The sequence below is a fragment of the Toxotes jaculatrix genome, chromosome 18 (genome assembly GCF_017976425.1).
Source record: "Toxotes jaculatrix isolate fToxJac2 chromosome 18, fToxJac2.pri, whole genome shotgun sequence".
In the NCBI taxonomy this organism is placed as follows: Eukaryota; Metazoa; Chordata; class Actinopteri; family Toxotidae; genus Toxotes; species Toxotes jaculatrix.
This window is the reverse complement of record NC_054411.1, coordinates 9945297-9960842: the sequence shown is the minus strand read 5'-3', so window position 1 is coordinate 9960842 and position 15546 is coordinate 9945297. Positions and strand designations below refer to the sequence as shown.

Genomic DNA, 15546 nt, shown 5'->3' with positions numbered 1-15546 from the left:
ATAATGGCTTACACCAACAAATACTTGCCATTGTGTAAATGCATAAACAAAAGATTTATGATGATCATGAAACACCTCAATAACTCTCACAGTCGGGCTGGAGCTTGAAATACATTCATACTGACATTTTTATCTTCAGACCGCTTAAAACACAATTATCCTATCCAAATTATCCTATCCAGATGTGGAATGTCAAAGCACAAGATGAATTGTTTTAACTGATCCTCTCTTGCCTTAAATGATAAGTCTCTCTCTCCCCGGATGATGGACAGCTCAGATGACGTTAATGCTTTGCTTGCCTAAATGCTCGTAGCTAGGGAGACAGTAATACACCACGGAGAGCAGCAGGTCTGAGGGCAGAAGAGGGGAGAATGATTTGCCCCTCTCGTTTCTCCATCTCCTTCAGAGAAGCATTCATCACCATTAGCGTTCATTAACATGAGTTAGTGCTCGTTAGGCAGCAGTGTGCCAACAGGCATCTGTAACTTGCCGCCAGCATATCTCCTCGCTGTAATAGACATTGACTGAATGTGAGAGCAGTGGACGGAAGGAGGAAAAGCTAAGCAGGGCAGGGAAGGACTTGTCAAACTGTGCATCAGAAGATTATCCTTAATTTATCTCTGGGGGACTAAAGACTGTTTAAAACAATAAACTTCAACAGTCTCAGTGGTGAGATTGCACCAATCTGTGACATGCAACATAGAACAACACAGCAAAGAATAGACAACAGACTCTAGAGTCTTTCGGTGCATTAGGGTGTGTATAGGAAACAACAAAACAAATACAGGTAACTTATGATTTTAATGAGTATTATGGTAAGCCATGACAGTGTGACTGTGAGCCAGTATGCACAATATCAGGGCCCTGAAACCAAAGCAGGTGAAAGGAATTCAGCCATCATTCATTTTAATATTCACAGCAGCTGTGAAAAAGGCCTGTTGGAGGTCGGAAATTACCCCCAAAGGGTGAAATGTTTAGTTTGTTGTTGTGGACTGTGTAACAGTTTGGAAATTTTGATAGGACATTATGCTGAGTGGGTGATACAGAGCCCAGTCATGCATCTACGGGTGAGTCAAACATGTACCCCTCAGGTCAGGCAGCAGACAAAATGCAAAATAAACCTAACAATAAAACATAACTGTGGGTTGTAATAAGCTATTTTGTAATTTCTATTTTTTAAAATGAGTCGACACTGTCTTTTAACACTTTTACAGCATGCAGTGTACACTTGTATACAGTTAACAGTGAAAGCTCATACTTTGAATGGTCCAGCGCCTAACAGTGTGAAGGACAGTTTGTAGACACAAGGTCTCTGCATCAATGTCTTCCCAGTTGGCTGAGGTGGAAGTTACTGTACAAAAAAAAAGACTTCTTTATAAAGCAGAGCCTGGAGCACTGGACCATGAAGAGATAAGACAAAGGCTAAAAGGTCCTCTGTAACTACACCACCACACCACTGAGAGGGTAGGAAACTTTGTGTCAGATGGTTGACAGTTTGTTACTCATCTTCCCTTCTGTTACTCCCTGTCCAACATATCCGTGGCCTTCCCCTCTGCTTCTGCTTTCACACACATCTTTCCTTCCTCCCTCTCTCCTTCAGCTGCTGTCCACACCTGGAGCTAAAGAAGCACCTTTCCTGCTTTAATGATCTCTCAGGGCAGACGGGCACGTCATATTTCTCCGGCAGAGACCGGTGAAGAATAACCTCTCCTTCCTTCCCTTAACAGCCCATTTGCTGCTCTGAAAGAGCCATTTTATCTGATGACCAGTATCAATTAAAGCAGTTGAAAATTGCCACCCCTTCTGCTGCAGGGTGCACTTACTAAACAGAGGGAACCAGCAGGTATGATGACACTGTGACACCAGCTGGCACGACTTCAGTCCCTCTGACAGCAGTGGCGCTGTGAAGGATGGTAATGGAGGGGATAGATGTTTCTGAAAAGCTGCCATTTTATGGCCCTAACTGCTATTGGACTTGTACAGGTGGCAAAATGTGATGTGTTTTATATTCATAAAATGGGACGAATGGTGCTGTTTAGCCCGTTTTTTTTTTTTCCAGTAGCAAGGAACATAGGGATTTTGTGTTTGGTTGAGAACAGTGGGGCAGCAAATACATATTGTTTTCACTATTGATTGAGATGTGAATTATTAATTTGATTGATTGGAAGAGTGTACTCACAGTTGGCATCTTTTCAAATCCTCTCTATCTGTGTTGCTGATAATTCTTTTGTTCCTCTTGCTTCAAGGCATTGCCCATTTTTATTTGTTTCTATACTTTCACTGCTTCTTTTAGCATTTTTGTGGATGGAAATAAAATGTAATTATATGTAGAACAGAAAGGTATGTAAAGGTACTGAAGTGGGAATTCTCAGTGACAAACAAATCACAAGGCAACTCACTGATTAAGTCAGAGAAACAGAAAGTTGCATGCTGCAGTTGTTATTTGCAGTTGTTATTTTCTACGTACATAATAATATATGAACAATTCCTTGTGTCGGTTTTGTATTGAGGTTTTAGTTTCTTTTAATTAGCTGAATCGATAAAGAGAATATGTCTGGGCAGCCAAGATTAGATTGTAAACTGCATCAAAAAACTTTTCTTTAAATAAAGCTACACGGTCTCACTCAGTTTCTGCACAAGCCTCTTTCATGTTAAGTCTCAGTTTATGAAGCTGTGTATCTAGTCTAACTGGTCATGTAGATAATAAAATTCTCTGGTCTAATAAATGGTTTCCTTTGCATGAGTACTCAAGGGATTCTTATCAGTTTCATCCCCCATCATCTAATCTGTTTTCAGTGGTCCTGTGTCAGAGAGCATAAAGCACAAACATTTCACAGCCTGTGCCAACAAACAGAACAGGCGCCGCAGTGGTGGTTCAAACCCCACCAGGGTTCACTGGGGCCTTTCTGTGTCGAGTTGACATGTTTGCTCCATGACGGTTTTACCCCACGCTCCAAAAACATGCATCTTAAGTAAGCAAGCCTTTTAGAAATACTGCTGCCACTGACCACTGGCCTCAGAACTGGAGTTGGCCCCTGGGTGCTGAAGTGTGGCTGCCCACAGTTCAGACATAGTTAGGATGGGTTAAATGGGAAAGACAAATTTCCCCACAGGGACTCATAAAAAATAACTTAACTAAATTGCTTCATAAAAGCCATTACATTTCAGCTTAATAAACTTGGATGTAGATGGTCCACTGAGAAAAAGAGAAGCAGAATAGAGATACAGCTTCAGGGAGGTCAGATTTACCATCTAGGATTCCTAACACAATCTGAATCCTAAATACTGAGACATTTATTATGATATGTGCTGCTGGCTCTGCCAATATTTGAGTTTAAGAATGGGATCAGTCATGCAAAGTCACATTTAACCTCACGTATTCTTTCCCTTTGTAGGCGTTAGAGTCCAGTGGAGAGAGAAAGAGAAAGCTTAGAAAAGGGGACTGGAGGTCTGCCAGATCAACGGACAGTTGAATAGTCCCTCCAGTCCATAGAAAGAACATAATGTTTAGACTAAAAGCTGACAATGCTATCTCACAGTAAATCACATTCGGGCCCCCCTGCTATTATTTATCTGTTGTTTTTCTCTTCTCCTTTTTCTTTGGTACTCAACAAAATGAGGGGAGACCTTCAGCTCGTTCTCTCTGCCTGGTTTACCAAGTCACATGGACTGATTTTGTCTGAAAATGTGGACTAATAATGATATTGACACTGACCAGATACAACCCAGCAATTTGGAATTACAAAGCTGTTTCATCCAGTCATTCATTCATCAATAATGAAAGATATTTCAGATGTTACTCAGCCTTTTGTGGCAACACGTGTGGTCATGATCTAACCACATTCTTTCAATTTATAAAATTAATCTGATGGGCCATGGCAAAGTTAATTTAAATTTAATCATTTCAAATTATCATGTCAGGCATGACATTTAGTGCACATGGTTATGAAAGAATGACCGTGTCTGTTCATGGAAAGCAGGAAAAAGAGGTGAAAGAATGAAACTGATAGAGGTTTCTGGCTCTGATGCTAAATCATTCAGAGGCTTCTTGATTAAAGCAACTAGAAAATTACTGAATGCAGAACTACAAACAAAGAGCAACAAAAAGCAACCTACCTGTATGTTGTCAAAGGATGTCTTGTTGGTGACATCGTACAGCAGAAGGAGAGCTGAAAGAAACAGAAAAGTTCATTTGAAAAGTATCATTTGAAAAATCATTTTATAATGCAAAGTGGTTTGGTGGAGAGAAATCTCAGCAAATGTTTAATTTAATATTTAACCTCGATGTCTCAATTCCCTTTCAGATTAAATTATGAAAGAGTTCATCTTCACTCCGAGCACAAGACCGATTAATCTGAGTACTCAAATTTATGTGTCACATTTAGGCAGAATTCAAACAGACCAGAGTTTAGACTTTAGCTGATTAACTAACAGCCTTTTATTAAGCAGTATGACCACCTGTTACTGATGAGACTGGTTACAAAACCAATGTGATGATCTGAGTATTACCTTTAGCTGGCAAACAAATAAATGTACTGTAGTATAGTACGCATATGCATAGTATGCATTTGTAGGCATTCCAAGTTACAGCATGACAGAGGATGAAAATGAGTAGATGGCGCCTCAGTCCATGTCCCTCTATCTATGTACAGATCATACAGAGAGTGCAGGTATTCGAGAGGCAGTGAGGGACTGTGCAGCTGAGAAAGAGGAGGCCCAGGAAGGATGAACATGATACAGACTGACAGCTGTGTAATAAAGCCGAGTTGTGTGAGACTTGTCCTGGAGGTGCTTCTCACTCTTCTGCTATCTGTTATCACTCAATGGTTGAAGTCAGGATACAGAAAATCATAGAATGCTCTGAGTCTGTGTGTGTGTGTGTGTGTATTCATACATGCCATTCAGTCAGGTGTCCAAAAGCTGTTTTTGTATCTGTAAAGGTCAGCTTCAATTATTATTTACGAAAACCAAATCAGTCATTTACAGATAATCTATTTTCTTTTGAGCACTGGAAACAATAGATTCAATCAATTAGTCTTATATATGTGAGATTCACTGGCTAATGGAACAGTGGAAATTGGGGTTTGGGATGAAGAGCTGAGCAGAGCCTGTGAGTGTAGAATAGATAAGACTTGATGTGAAAAGGAAAAGCAGTGGTAGGAATTAAAAGCAATACAACAGCACAGGCGAAAGAGCAAAATTGGTGAGACACTTTAAAGGTGAAAACAAGGACAAGCATGAAGAGAAGATAAAACCCAACACAGATGGAAGTACAGCAAGTACAGGGAACGAGAGAACACTTTATGATGAGTACATGACATTTAAGCTTTCTCTTTTTCCCCTAACACAAATGGTTCATTTCCAATCTCACTGCTTGACAGCATTTGTTTTTAGTTTCCCCTCATGCAATCTGGATTCTATGACTCTTTTCATAATTGAATTCTCAATTTGAGTTTTAATGTTTTTCATTAAAATATACAGTGCACCATGGTGCCCAAAGTAATTACAAGGTTGATACATCAAACATTACAGTGAAATTAAGCCTTTCATAAATAGTTTAGGAAACAAACTAGTCAAGCAAACTGTTTTTTTTCGTAAATCAACCTCAATTAAACACAAATGTGCTACAGTCTGTTGTTTTAGTGAACCTCGAAGCTCATTCATATGTCGTTTGAAGATGTTAAGTTTAGCATAATTTCACAAAATGTTTTAATTTGGCTAAATGTAATATTTTTTTAGGACTGGAGCATGAGAACTGCATTAACTTAGAACTAGATCAGCTCTGCATTCTAGATGGTTCTTTCCCCAGATTTCATCAAGCGCTCCAGTGTCCAGGCCACTGGCTGAATCATGTGTCAAATGATTAGTCTAAAAGAAGGTGAAACAAAACAAAGAGCAAGTCAGAGGAACAGATTGCACAGTGTGCATTTTAATTTGACTTCATTTGAGCAGGAAGTCATCCAGGATGCCACAGGCTTTTTTGCTGAGGCAAAATGTTTTGCAAACTTTTTTTTTATTTATCTGACAACCTCTTAGAGAGCAAACCTGTAAATTCCATTTCTTCTTTGTGTTTTGCCTGTTTAATTTTCTTGTATATCACCAAGTGTTTTTTTCTTTTACCTGTGGTTTTCTGTTTTATCACAGTATACACAAATAAGCTATACCAAGATAAGCATCCTGAAAACCGAAACGAAATAATACACTTAATTCTTACACAAAAATGAGCTGAGAAATATCTGATGACTGTCTACACTGTTTCTCCCACACAGCTGATACATGGACTATCCACCAACATCTAAAATAATCTTCTCTGCATGCCTCTCTCACTGTGTCCTCTTCCAGAGCCTCTCCTAACTCACAGTCCCTCCACCCTCCCACACTCATCCTCTCTCTGGATGCACCGGCACTTCAGCTCTGGACTCTCTCTCTCTGCCTGCAGCTCTGCTTTGGCCCCAAAAAATGATATGGCAGCGACAATTAGCTCCATTTATCATTCTCCACCTCGGCCTTCACGGATGAGTGTGTGTTCGCAAGATGTGTGTGAATGGGTTTAAGGTTATGAAAGTCAGGCCACCTGAGCGACCTGTAAATCGTTAACTGCACCATGTCACTATCTGAAACATCAATCTAAATATGATAGTAATAAGTCCATGGTTTTGCTCAAGGTCAGCTGGCAGCTCACAGAGATACTTGGATGTAGACGGATGTACAGTGTTACATGATTAGTTCACTGCTGGGAAACAAGGAAGGAAAAAGTTTGCTTCACAGGTAGAAACTTCAGAGGTGTTGGAAAGTTCACAGAGGCTGACAGTCAAGAGCACAAACAGTATGAAGGTAAGCAGGCAGATCAAGATGTATGCGCTTTTGTTAGGGCAAGATGCTGAAAGCTGAGGAAACCACTGTAGCTTTTGTACAAGGCTTCAGAGACTTCAAAAGCTCACCGACAGTCTGTTGCGGAAACAGGCATTTGTTCAAGTCAGACAAAGTCGCAGTGAATCACAGTCAGCAACATTTATAGGCTTGGTATCTACATGGGTGTTCAACTGATGACTCAACATTTACTGTCTGCAATTAGGCACAAAAAATGTTTTTTTTTTTTTTTTTAAATACCTCGTTGATATAAAACTGTCAAGCTTTCATAATTCTTACAAGGGCAGCCGTTAAAGTTGCATGCTCAGATCATATCTTAAACACTTTTCACCAGTAATACCAGAGGCTATTTCTAATTCTTTTCTCACCTCAGCTCTTAGAACAGACAGGTGAGAAGGTGATCAGCATTTAAAAGGTCACATCTCCGGAAATTAGGATGTGCGGACATCCTTGATGTAACACTGTGCTCTGTGGTATAGATAGTGCAACTGGCTGAGCTCATCGTGTGATGTGCTTCATGGTTGTAATGGAAAAATAATTGAAAATCCTGACACAGAGATGTAAAAGGCCAAAAGATGTGAGATGTGGTTTTCAGAGTGAGGTACGCTCCCAGGCATCGCGCCTGAAAAGTCCACCAGGGTCCCCTTCCTTCAGGAGACAGACACAAATAACTCCTGCTGTAATTATGCAGAAAGACTGCCAAACCATGACGTGCATAACGATGATAATACCCAGACACAGATCATTTACACTCACTAAATCATGTGTGGATGTAGTGAGTCACACCCACACACACAAGACCTATCTGTGCTTAAGTCGCGTGAAACTTCAATGGAATGTACAGACACACAGTCCAGATGGTAATACTTCTCACATAGGGATCCGTGACTGCTCAGAGACCAGACCAGTTCATGCCTTCTCCATACATATGAGAGGACAAAATGGCAAACACATTCTGCAACGTTGTGTGACTATCAAATGCCAAAAAAAAAAACAGGAGCAGAGCCACCATTTGCCCCCACACAGAAAATCTGTACAGCTTTTTTTGGGCACTCAAAAGGATTTCATATATAGCTGTTATTCACAGAAGCGCTAACTGTGTATGGTTTAGCTGCGTGTGTGATCTGAGAGTATGATAGCATCATGAGAAAACTGTATGCACACTCTGGGGTGCAGCTGGTCCTGTATAATAGCTTCACAGTCCTTGACACCATATGTGCATTTTACTTTGCTTTCTCAAACATAAACTCACCTGGACAGTGAAAAAAAGATAAAAGATGACTAACCACACCATAACATGCTTTTTATTGCTCAGGGTTTTTTGTGCCTCATACACCAGCTTACATGGATTTGATTCAGCTTATATCCAAAAGCACTTCTACCTTGATTACCAGCTGTGGGAATGGAGTGTTACCACTCTGAGCTTTTTAAATGAATTTGCATAGCTAATAATGAAATCACGATGAATAAAACATAGACACACACACATGTGCAGACTTATACACAAACACGCTGAAGGTGTTGTCCTTCTATCTCAGGAGAAGAGTAGTAAAAGTTCAGCACTTTATAGAAACCGACAGTGGAAGAAAAACAATCTCGTCGGCACCTCGACACTAACACGCCTGTGAATTATAACTGGAATAAAACTTTATTTTCACGGCAAAGCAATGGGTCTAAACAAAATTCCCTAAAACACCTTTATACACAAAGTGTAATAAATGATGGATTGGATGGAGACACACACCAAAACAATACCATCTACTGGATATGAATCAGATGGTAAGAACACACTAAAATGGAACAGTAAACCTATGCTGCAGTGAGGCCATAATCTGCATATCAAGGGTCACACCTGAAAACGGCAGCTTTTCAACTAAGAAAAAGGTAAACATGTATTATAACAGTCATAGAAGTGTACCCTAGTGTGTATATGTGTGAGTGTCTCACCATGGGCGTCACGGTAGTAGGCATGAGTGACACTGCGGAACCGTTCCTGTCCAGCTGTGTCCCAGATCTGCAGAGAATGAGAGAGGAAGGTTAATACTGAATAGAGAGAAGTTTCTATCTTCTTAATAAGTCTTCTGTTTGCTCTGTCAGTCTGCTGTGGATCATTGTGAAACCATCCATTCAATTTAACTCTTGTGACACTGGATAAGTGTGGAATATGGAAACGAGAGACCTTTGAACAGTCCACTATCTTATGAATTCAGCACTAAAAAAAGATCTGGGCTTAAATCTACATTAATTGATTTTTGAGGTCGCTTGGGGGCAGCGCAGCAAGCTGTACACACAACACTGATGTACTATCACTTATGTCTTGTGTAAAAGCTTGCTTATGTAAACATCTGGCAAACACAAAGCAACAATAGCATTTATCTGAAGTTGTGTTACTGCCCACCTGAGTTTAAGTCCAACATTCACTCTATTTACAGCTCTATTTTGGTTTCTACTAAGTCCTGATGGAGAGAATCAGCTCTTCAGCTGCTAAGTCCTCCACTGTTTATCATCCAGTTGATAACTCTTTGGTGCTGGCCACTTGGCATAAAGTGGGTTTATCGCAGCTTTTTGTTTTGTTAAAAACAGCAAAATATGGTTGAAGAGAGTGCTGAGAGTGAACCAAAAACAGTGAAGTTGCAGGCTACAGAACCAAAACAATGAACTGAAACATGCTAGAATGCACTGTAGAGCAGAGAGGAACTGCAGAGTTAGGGTGATAATTCTCTGTGGGTTTGTCATGAGTGAACCCCTTTCCCATTACACATTGTAATTTGATCTATTATTAATATACAAATAGGATTGCTGCAGCTTTAGGGTCACAGCTCATGCTGCATATGTACAGTAAAGTAAAAAAGCTGTTGAGTACTAATTAACCCATGCTTCAGTCATAATTAATAACTTCGATTCTCTTTTATTTTTCCTTATATCTCCTTATAGCTCAGTCTGGATTCTGATATTGAATAAAAATTAGCTGTGGTTGATGCCAATCGTCCCACTGTCCAACAGCAGTTGAATAAGGCTAATTAAGTCCTCCTTTCCCATCAGGTGACAGTCTTTCATCGCAACTGGGCTCCTATGGCAATTACATTTTTTCCTGTCCCTCGAGCAGACCTGCACAAGCTGACTGCAACCCTCATTTGGTTTCTGTTTGAACAACATTGCCTCGATTTTTTTTTCAGCATTTCTTTTCACCTGTTTAGATATGGGCGTTATCATTCCCTTTGCATACATACCTAACCAATTTACTCTCTCTTCCTCCCCTCTCTGAGACATGTCAGCTTTGATGCTGGCTCTGCCTCCTGATTGCCCCCTGGGGCAGCCGTCCCTGCAGGATCCGAGTGGCGGTAATGAAGAATGGCAATTACAGGAGGAAAAATAACTCTCTCTCCCTCTGTTTGTAGGCTACAGGCTTCTCTGCAGACTGACTTTAAGCCAATTAACCCCAGATGAATACAACACAGAGCAAAGGCCCTCTCCACCAGCCTCTGTCAACCCCTCATTAAGATCATTAGGGATGATTCACATAATTACTTTCTGTGTTTGACAGAAATATCAAACATACAACAATGCTGAGTTGTTCTCAGTATGGGAGCCAGTCCTCACAATAGTGAATGAAGTGTGGAGAATGGAAGAAAACTCAAACCTTAATGGGAAGTATTCATGGAGATGGATAAAACCTAATTATCTTTCAGTGGCTTTTTGTGTCCAGATCATTGATTGTACTCACAAAATTAGGCAACAGACAGTGCTTTACCTCATCATGTGCGATTAGGCACATGCATCAGCTAGCTAAAGTAAAAAACAGGTCCTGCTAAAGCTAAAATGTATGGTGGTCCCTAAGAAAAAAGCACATATAAGAGAGAAAGCACAGACATTAAGGGAAACGTGCTTGGAATCCAGAAATGCAACAGAAGACAAATACAAATGAGGAAAACACATGCAATAAGGACTGCTACTCCAACAGTGCACTGGGACACTAGCAGGAAGTGATGGGCTTGATTTGGATAAACAGCAACATTATACTAATACTATTGCTTGTTTACGTTCCTTAACACCTTAGAAGTTAGAGTGAGTTAGAGCCTCATTACTATTTGGTTGATACTTTTCTTTTTTCTTTTACATCTATTATTCAAATTCCGTTTTTAAATGTTTGTCAGGGTAAATTAAAGGTCTTACCTGGAGCTTCACCTTGACTCCATCAATGTTCAGGACTTTATTCTGGAAATGGAAGAAAGACATTAGAAGTGACAGTGCTTAAATTTAAGCATTTTTGCAACTAGCAACAACTTTTTCAGTGTGTGTGAAAAAAATTGCCCTAGGTGTGTGTGTGTACAAGTCTGCATCAGTATATGTGTGTTTGTGGTCAGACACCTGTCTGAACAGTCTCTTCCTCTCATCTACCTGCCACACTCGCCTCTCCTCTCTCTATCAATATTTCATGTCTCCACCTCACTTTGGCCCCTTTTGATGAAGCCTCGCCTCTTTCCTCCAGAGGATTAACCCACTCTGCTCTCCTCACCCCCCTCTGTCTCTTCATTCTCAGGGAGACATTCCTCTGATCTCAACTTCGATCTGCTCCACCACACAGAGGAGTGAAGCTCGGACAAATGGACGTGCAGTTTCCCAGGTCAGAGGTTGACTTTGCCTTGAGAGCCGAGTGCACAACGGTTAAACAACCTGCCATCAAATCAACTTCAGTCTAAATGATGACAGGACTTGGTTTAAGTTAAAAATATCTTGACTGTAGAGGGTAGCTTTTCACCTTATTGATCGACATCACTCATGTTCCCACAACTGGGGGAACATTACAACAGCTTATTGATCCACAATACACTACATTTTCAATGCGCCCCTCTTAGTGGAGAAAATTCACCTACTGCAACTAATGAGAATTTTCATTATCAGATGAACTGATAATGAAAAATCTCATTAATTGAAGTAGATGAATTTTATGCAGGTTATTTTCTTGAAAAATTAAAAGTGAAAAATTCCCATTCAAATTCCCTTGGCCCAAAGGTGCCATTTTCAAAATCCTTGAATCCTGAAAGATATTCAGGTTTTTTATTTATTTGTTTATTTTTTAACCATATATAGGAAAGAAAAGCAACAAATCCTCACTTTGTGCAGTTGTGGGTTACTTAGACACAGCAGAGCTTTGAGCTTAATCTTTAGCATGCTAATATGCCCATTATGACAAGTCTAACAAGGAGGTGTTAATAGCATAATATTTATCAGGTTCACCATCTTAATTTAGCATGTTAGTGCAAGTTAAAATCAGCTAATTAGCAATAAACACAAAGTATAGGCCAAATTACTGGATAAATCAAAATCTGGATCTGATGGTGTTGGTGGTGGTGAAAATCTGTGTGAAATGTCTTGGCAATTCACCATCCAGTAGTTATCAATATATTTGACTAGTCACAAAAAAAAATTAACTTCACTAGACCTCACAAGGAAAAGCAAAATCAGTAGGATTCATCCTCAGGGTACAATGAATGTCTCTACAGAATTTCATGGCAATTCATGAAATACTTGTTGAGATATTTCAGTCTGGACCAAGGCTGTACAGTAGACTCATCGACACTGCCTTCCCTAAAGTGGGCATGACTAAAATGACTCAAACAATTAATCAGTTATCAAAAGAGTTCCTGATTAATTTTCTGTTAATCAATTAATAAACTATTTGTTTAAGCTCTGGATGAAATGCTTATAAAATCAATGCCTTTCCTGGAGAAAAAACAAATAGCCCATATACATCTGTTTCAGTACATGCATTCCCATTTTCAATGAGCCAGGGACTGCTGTAGAAAAGCGGAGGTCAAGATGTTCTTCAGCGACCCACATACAGGCCTCCCATTACGACAGTGTAGATTACTTCACCTGGTGCCACGGCAACGCTTAAAGCCTCCCCCCTACCACCCCCCCGCCCCCTCTGAGTTGTTCCTAAAAGCCACTGCTGACCTTCTAATTCTCCGATCCCTGAGGAGAAACAGAAAATATTCAACCCCGACAAGATGCTAATCTGCCATCAGAGCACTTAGAAATAGATACAGCCTTTGTTGACGTGTTCGGTTGATTTACCTCCTTGCAAGTCACAAAGGGGGAATCTCATACATATTCAAGCGAAGGCGAGCTGTAAGCTAGTATGTGTGTTCTGATAGGAATTGGAGTCTCAAAAGACTTCCTCCACGTTGTTGTTGTCACTAAAAACAACCCATAATGTGCTTGGAGGCTTCATAAATATTTAGTGACCCAGAAAAAGAGGCTCATGATCGCACCATGGTGAGGATTTTTGTGTGGTTAGTCAGGCTTGATTACACCAGTAATTATACTGGATTTGTTAAGAGGAAATACTTGAAATCAGCCTGAACAGAACATGACAACACACATTTGTGAGTGGCGACAGAGCAGGATAAAACATATCTGAGCAGCTTCTACAAGTGAGTCTGGACTGCTTTGCTCTGTGTAGTTACAATTTGCTTACAATTTTCAGAGGGGTGGCTGAGAAGCGAGCACCGCTTTCAGGTCAATTTCATTCCCTGAGCTGCAGCAAACACTCTTCAAACAGAAAACATCTTCAAATACAAACTGCTCTACTTACCAGCCAGGCAGTGGATGTTAGCCATTTAATGCCCATCTTTTTCCCCCAAAGGTACATGAGTGAGAAGGTACACTTGGTACAGAATGACTCTAACAGCACTTCTCAGGGATCATAAATTACAAATGTATGAGGAGCTTTCAGAAGGGCTGCATGAAGTGTGAGCCAATAAAACATTAATGGCAGAGGCGTGAGGCAAAGAACAGGACCGTCATGGCCACAAAAAGGATGTGTAGAGGCAAATTCATAGTATTGATAAGAATAATGAGTAAGAAGCTGGATAGCGTTGTTCCTCAGTGTCTCTACTTTTGCTCTGAAGGCCTCAAAACACATCAGAAATCAAAGCAGTGGAGCAAATAAACTAGAGAACTGAGGGCAGCGATGTACAGAGAGCCAGGGCTCTCTACTCTGCAGTCAACCCAACTCCGGGCTGTCAAGTTTTGTAAGTCATGCTGACACAGACATTATGCACAAACTCTCACATACTGTACAAAAACATTCAGCCCCTTCACCCTCCCGGCTGGCTACACAGAGGCACAGGTTTCATCAGCTGGTTTTCAAAGAAGCTGGGGGATGATTATGATAACAGATCGGCCAGTTCATATCAATTAAAAATCACTCCTCTTCCTCCCCTCCTTGCTCTGTCTCATCATGAAGCTCAGGTCAAAGAAGTCTTATGCAAGTTCAAATTTTGGCCATTTCTTCTAAGAAATGTGTGTGTTTTTTTTAAGATGCATTTGTGGAAGATCAGACCATGACTAAACTGGTGTATCAAGTTGAAATCTAATCTGATGCTAGTAAAATGAATCAGCCCAAAGAAAATCAAGGTTCACAAATACTTAACAGCAGAGTAATAACTGTAGCTGTACCTCCTGCTATGGGTAAAATGCCAGCAGTGTGCAGCCTACATTCCTGGCGTTTATACTCATGTGTAGCCTATTATTATCTCAGGTAGTTTTTAAGTTACTGTTGTTATGGTCAGACACTGTGTGTGAAATGGAATCTATAAAATGGCATATATGAGGCAGACACCCCCCCACCTATGTTATTTAAGAGGATGATTACAGATATTTAATTTTCTATGTGAAATGGTCGTTAACTCCTCCCCTCCCCTCTCCTCCCCTCCCATCCCCTCTCCTCCCCTCTCCCCCCCTGTCCTCCCCTCCCCTCTCCTCCCCTCTCCTCTCCTCTCCTCTCCTCCCCTCCCCTCTCCTCCCTTCCCTCTCCTCTCCTCTCCTCTCCTCTCCTCTCCTCTCTCCTCCTCCTCCCGAAGATCCTGGATATAGCCTGGTCAGCATTTTCAAACCACAAGACACTCTTTTACAAATACTTTCAATTAAGATGTACTGGATATTCTCCTGGTGACAAAGATGGCACAATAAATCACATTACACCAGACACACATATAATGCAACCTATAGACACTATGGGATTCATTCATTGACGGGCTATACTTGCTGACAGTGCACAGTTAACAGAGAGACCATAGCTCATGTGTTAGCCATGATTTCAGCTGGTGATAACTGCCTTTGTGCTAAATTTGTTGGAAAACAGTGAAGCTGTTAAAATAAATAAATTAAAAAAAAACAAAAACAAATATAATTGATTTTTAATTTTAATTTTTTTTTTTCAAGAATTTTGGGAGGATGTGCAGGGCTAAGAGGGGATGTTTTGTGCTTGTCAGTCACAGCTCTGACTGAAAAAGCAGAGTCTGTCTCCTCAAAACACTTCTGACTGTGTAGTCAGTGTAATAGCCGCAGCCTCCCTGTTATGGACTTCCTCACTTGGGTGACTTGGTGAAGTTAAAAACAGAGATAATTGAAAGAGCACTGGGCCTTAGGGCCGTTTCAGACCAAAAATTGCCCTGCTGCAAAAATGCAGGCTTGCTCATTCTTTTCTATGAGACCATGGCAGGAGTGCTGCTGCAGAGAACCACAGCAAAAACAAAACAAAACAAAATAAACCCTGTAATATATTAAAAAAAAAAAAAATAGGTCCTAGATGTTGTTTGTATTTCAAAATCACCTGGCACCACATAGCACTGCTTAATGCTATGTGCTACCAGTTAATATGTACGTACA

At 40.5% G+C, this 15546-nt stretch overlaps 1 protein-coding gene across 2 annotated transcripts in view; it reads right to left on the bottom strand.

Moving 5' to 3' along the window:
* Positions 1 to 15546, bottom strand: part of LOC121198142 (ras-related protein Rab-26-like) — a 52367-nt gene that overhangs the window by 18232 nt on the left and 18589 nt on the right. For both annotated transcript variants that reach the window (XM_041062047.1, XM_041062048.1), the window contains 3 exons: positions 11044 to 11085; positions 8818 to 8884; positions 4117 to 4169 (listed from right to left, as the gene is read on the bottom strand). In XM_041062047.1, the coding sequence (XP_040917981.1) occupies positions 4117 to 4169; positions 8818 to 8884; positions 11044 to 11085 (162 nt within the window). The remainder of the gene's footprint in view (positions 1 to 4116; positions 4170 to 8817; positions 8885 to 11043; positions 11086 to 15546) is intronic.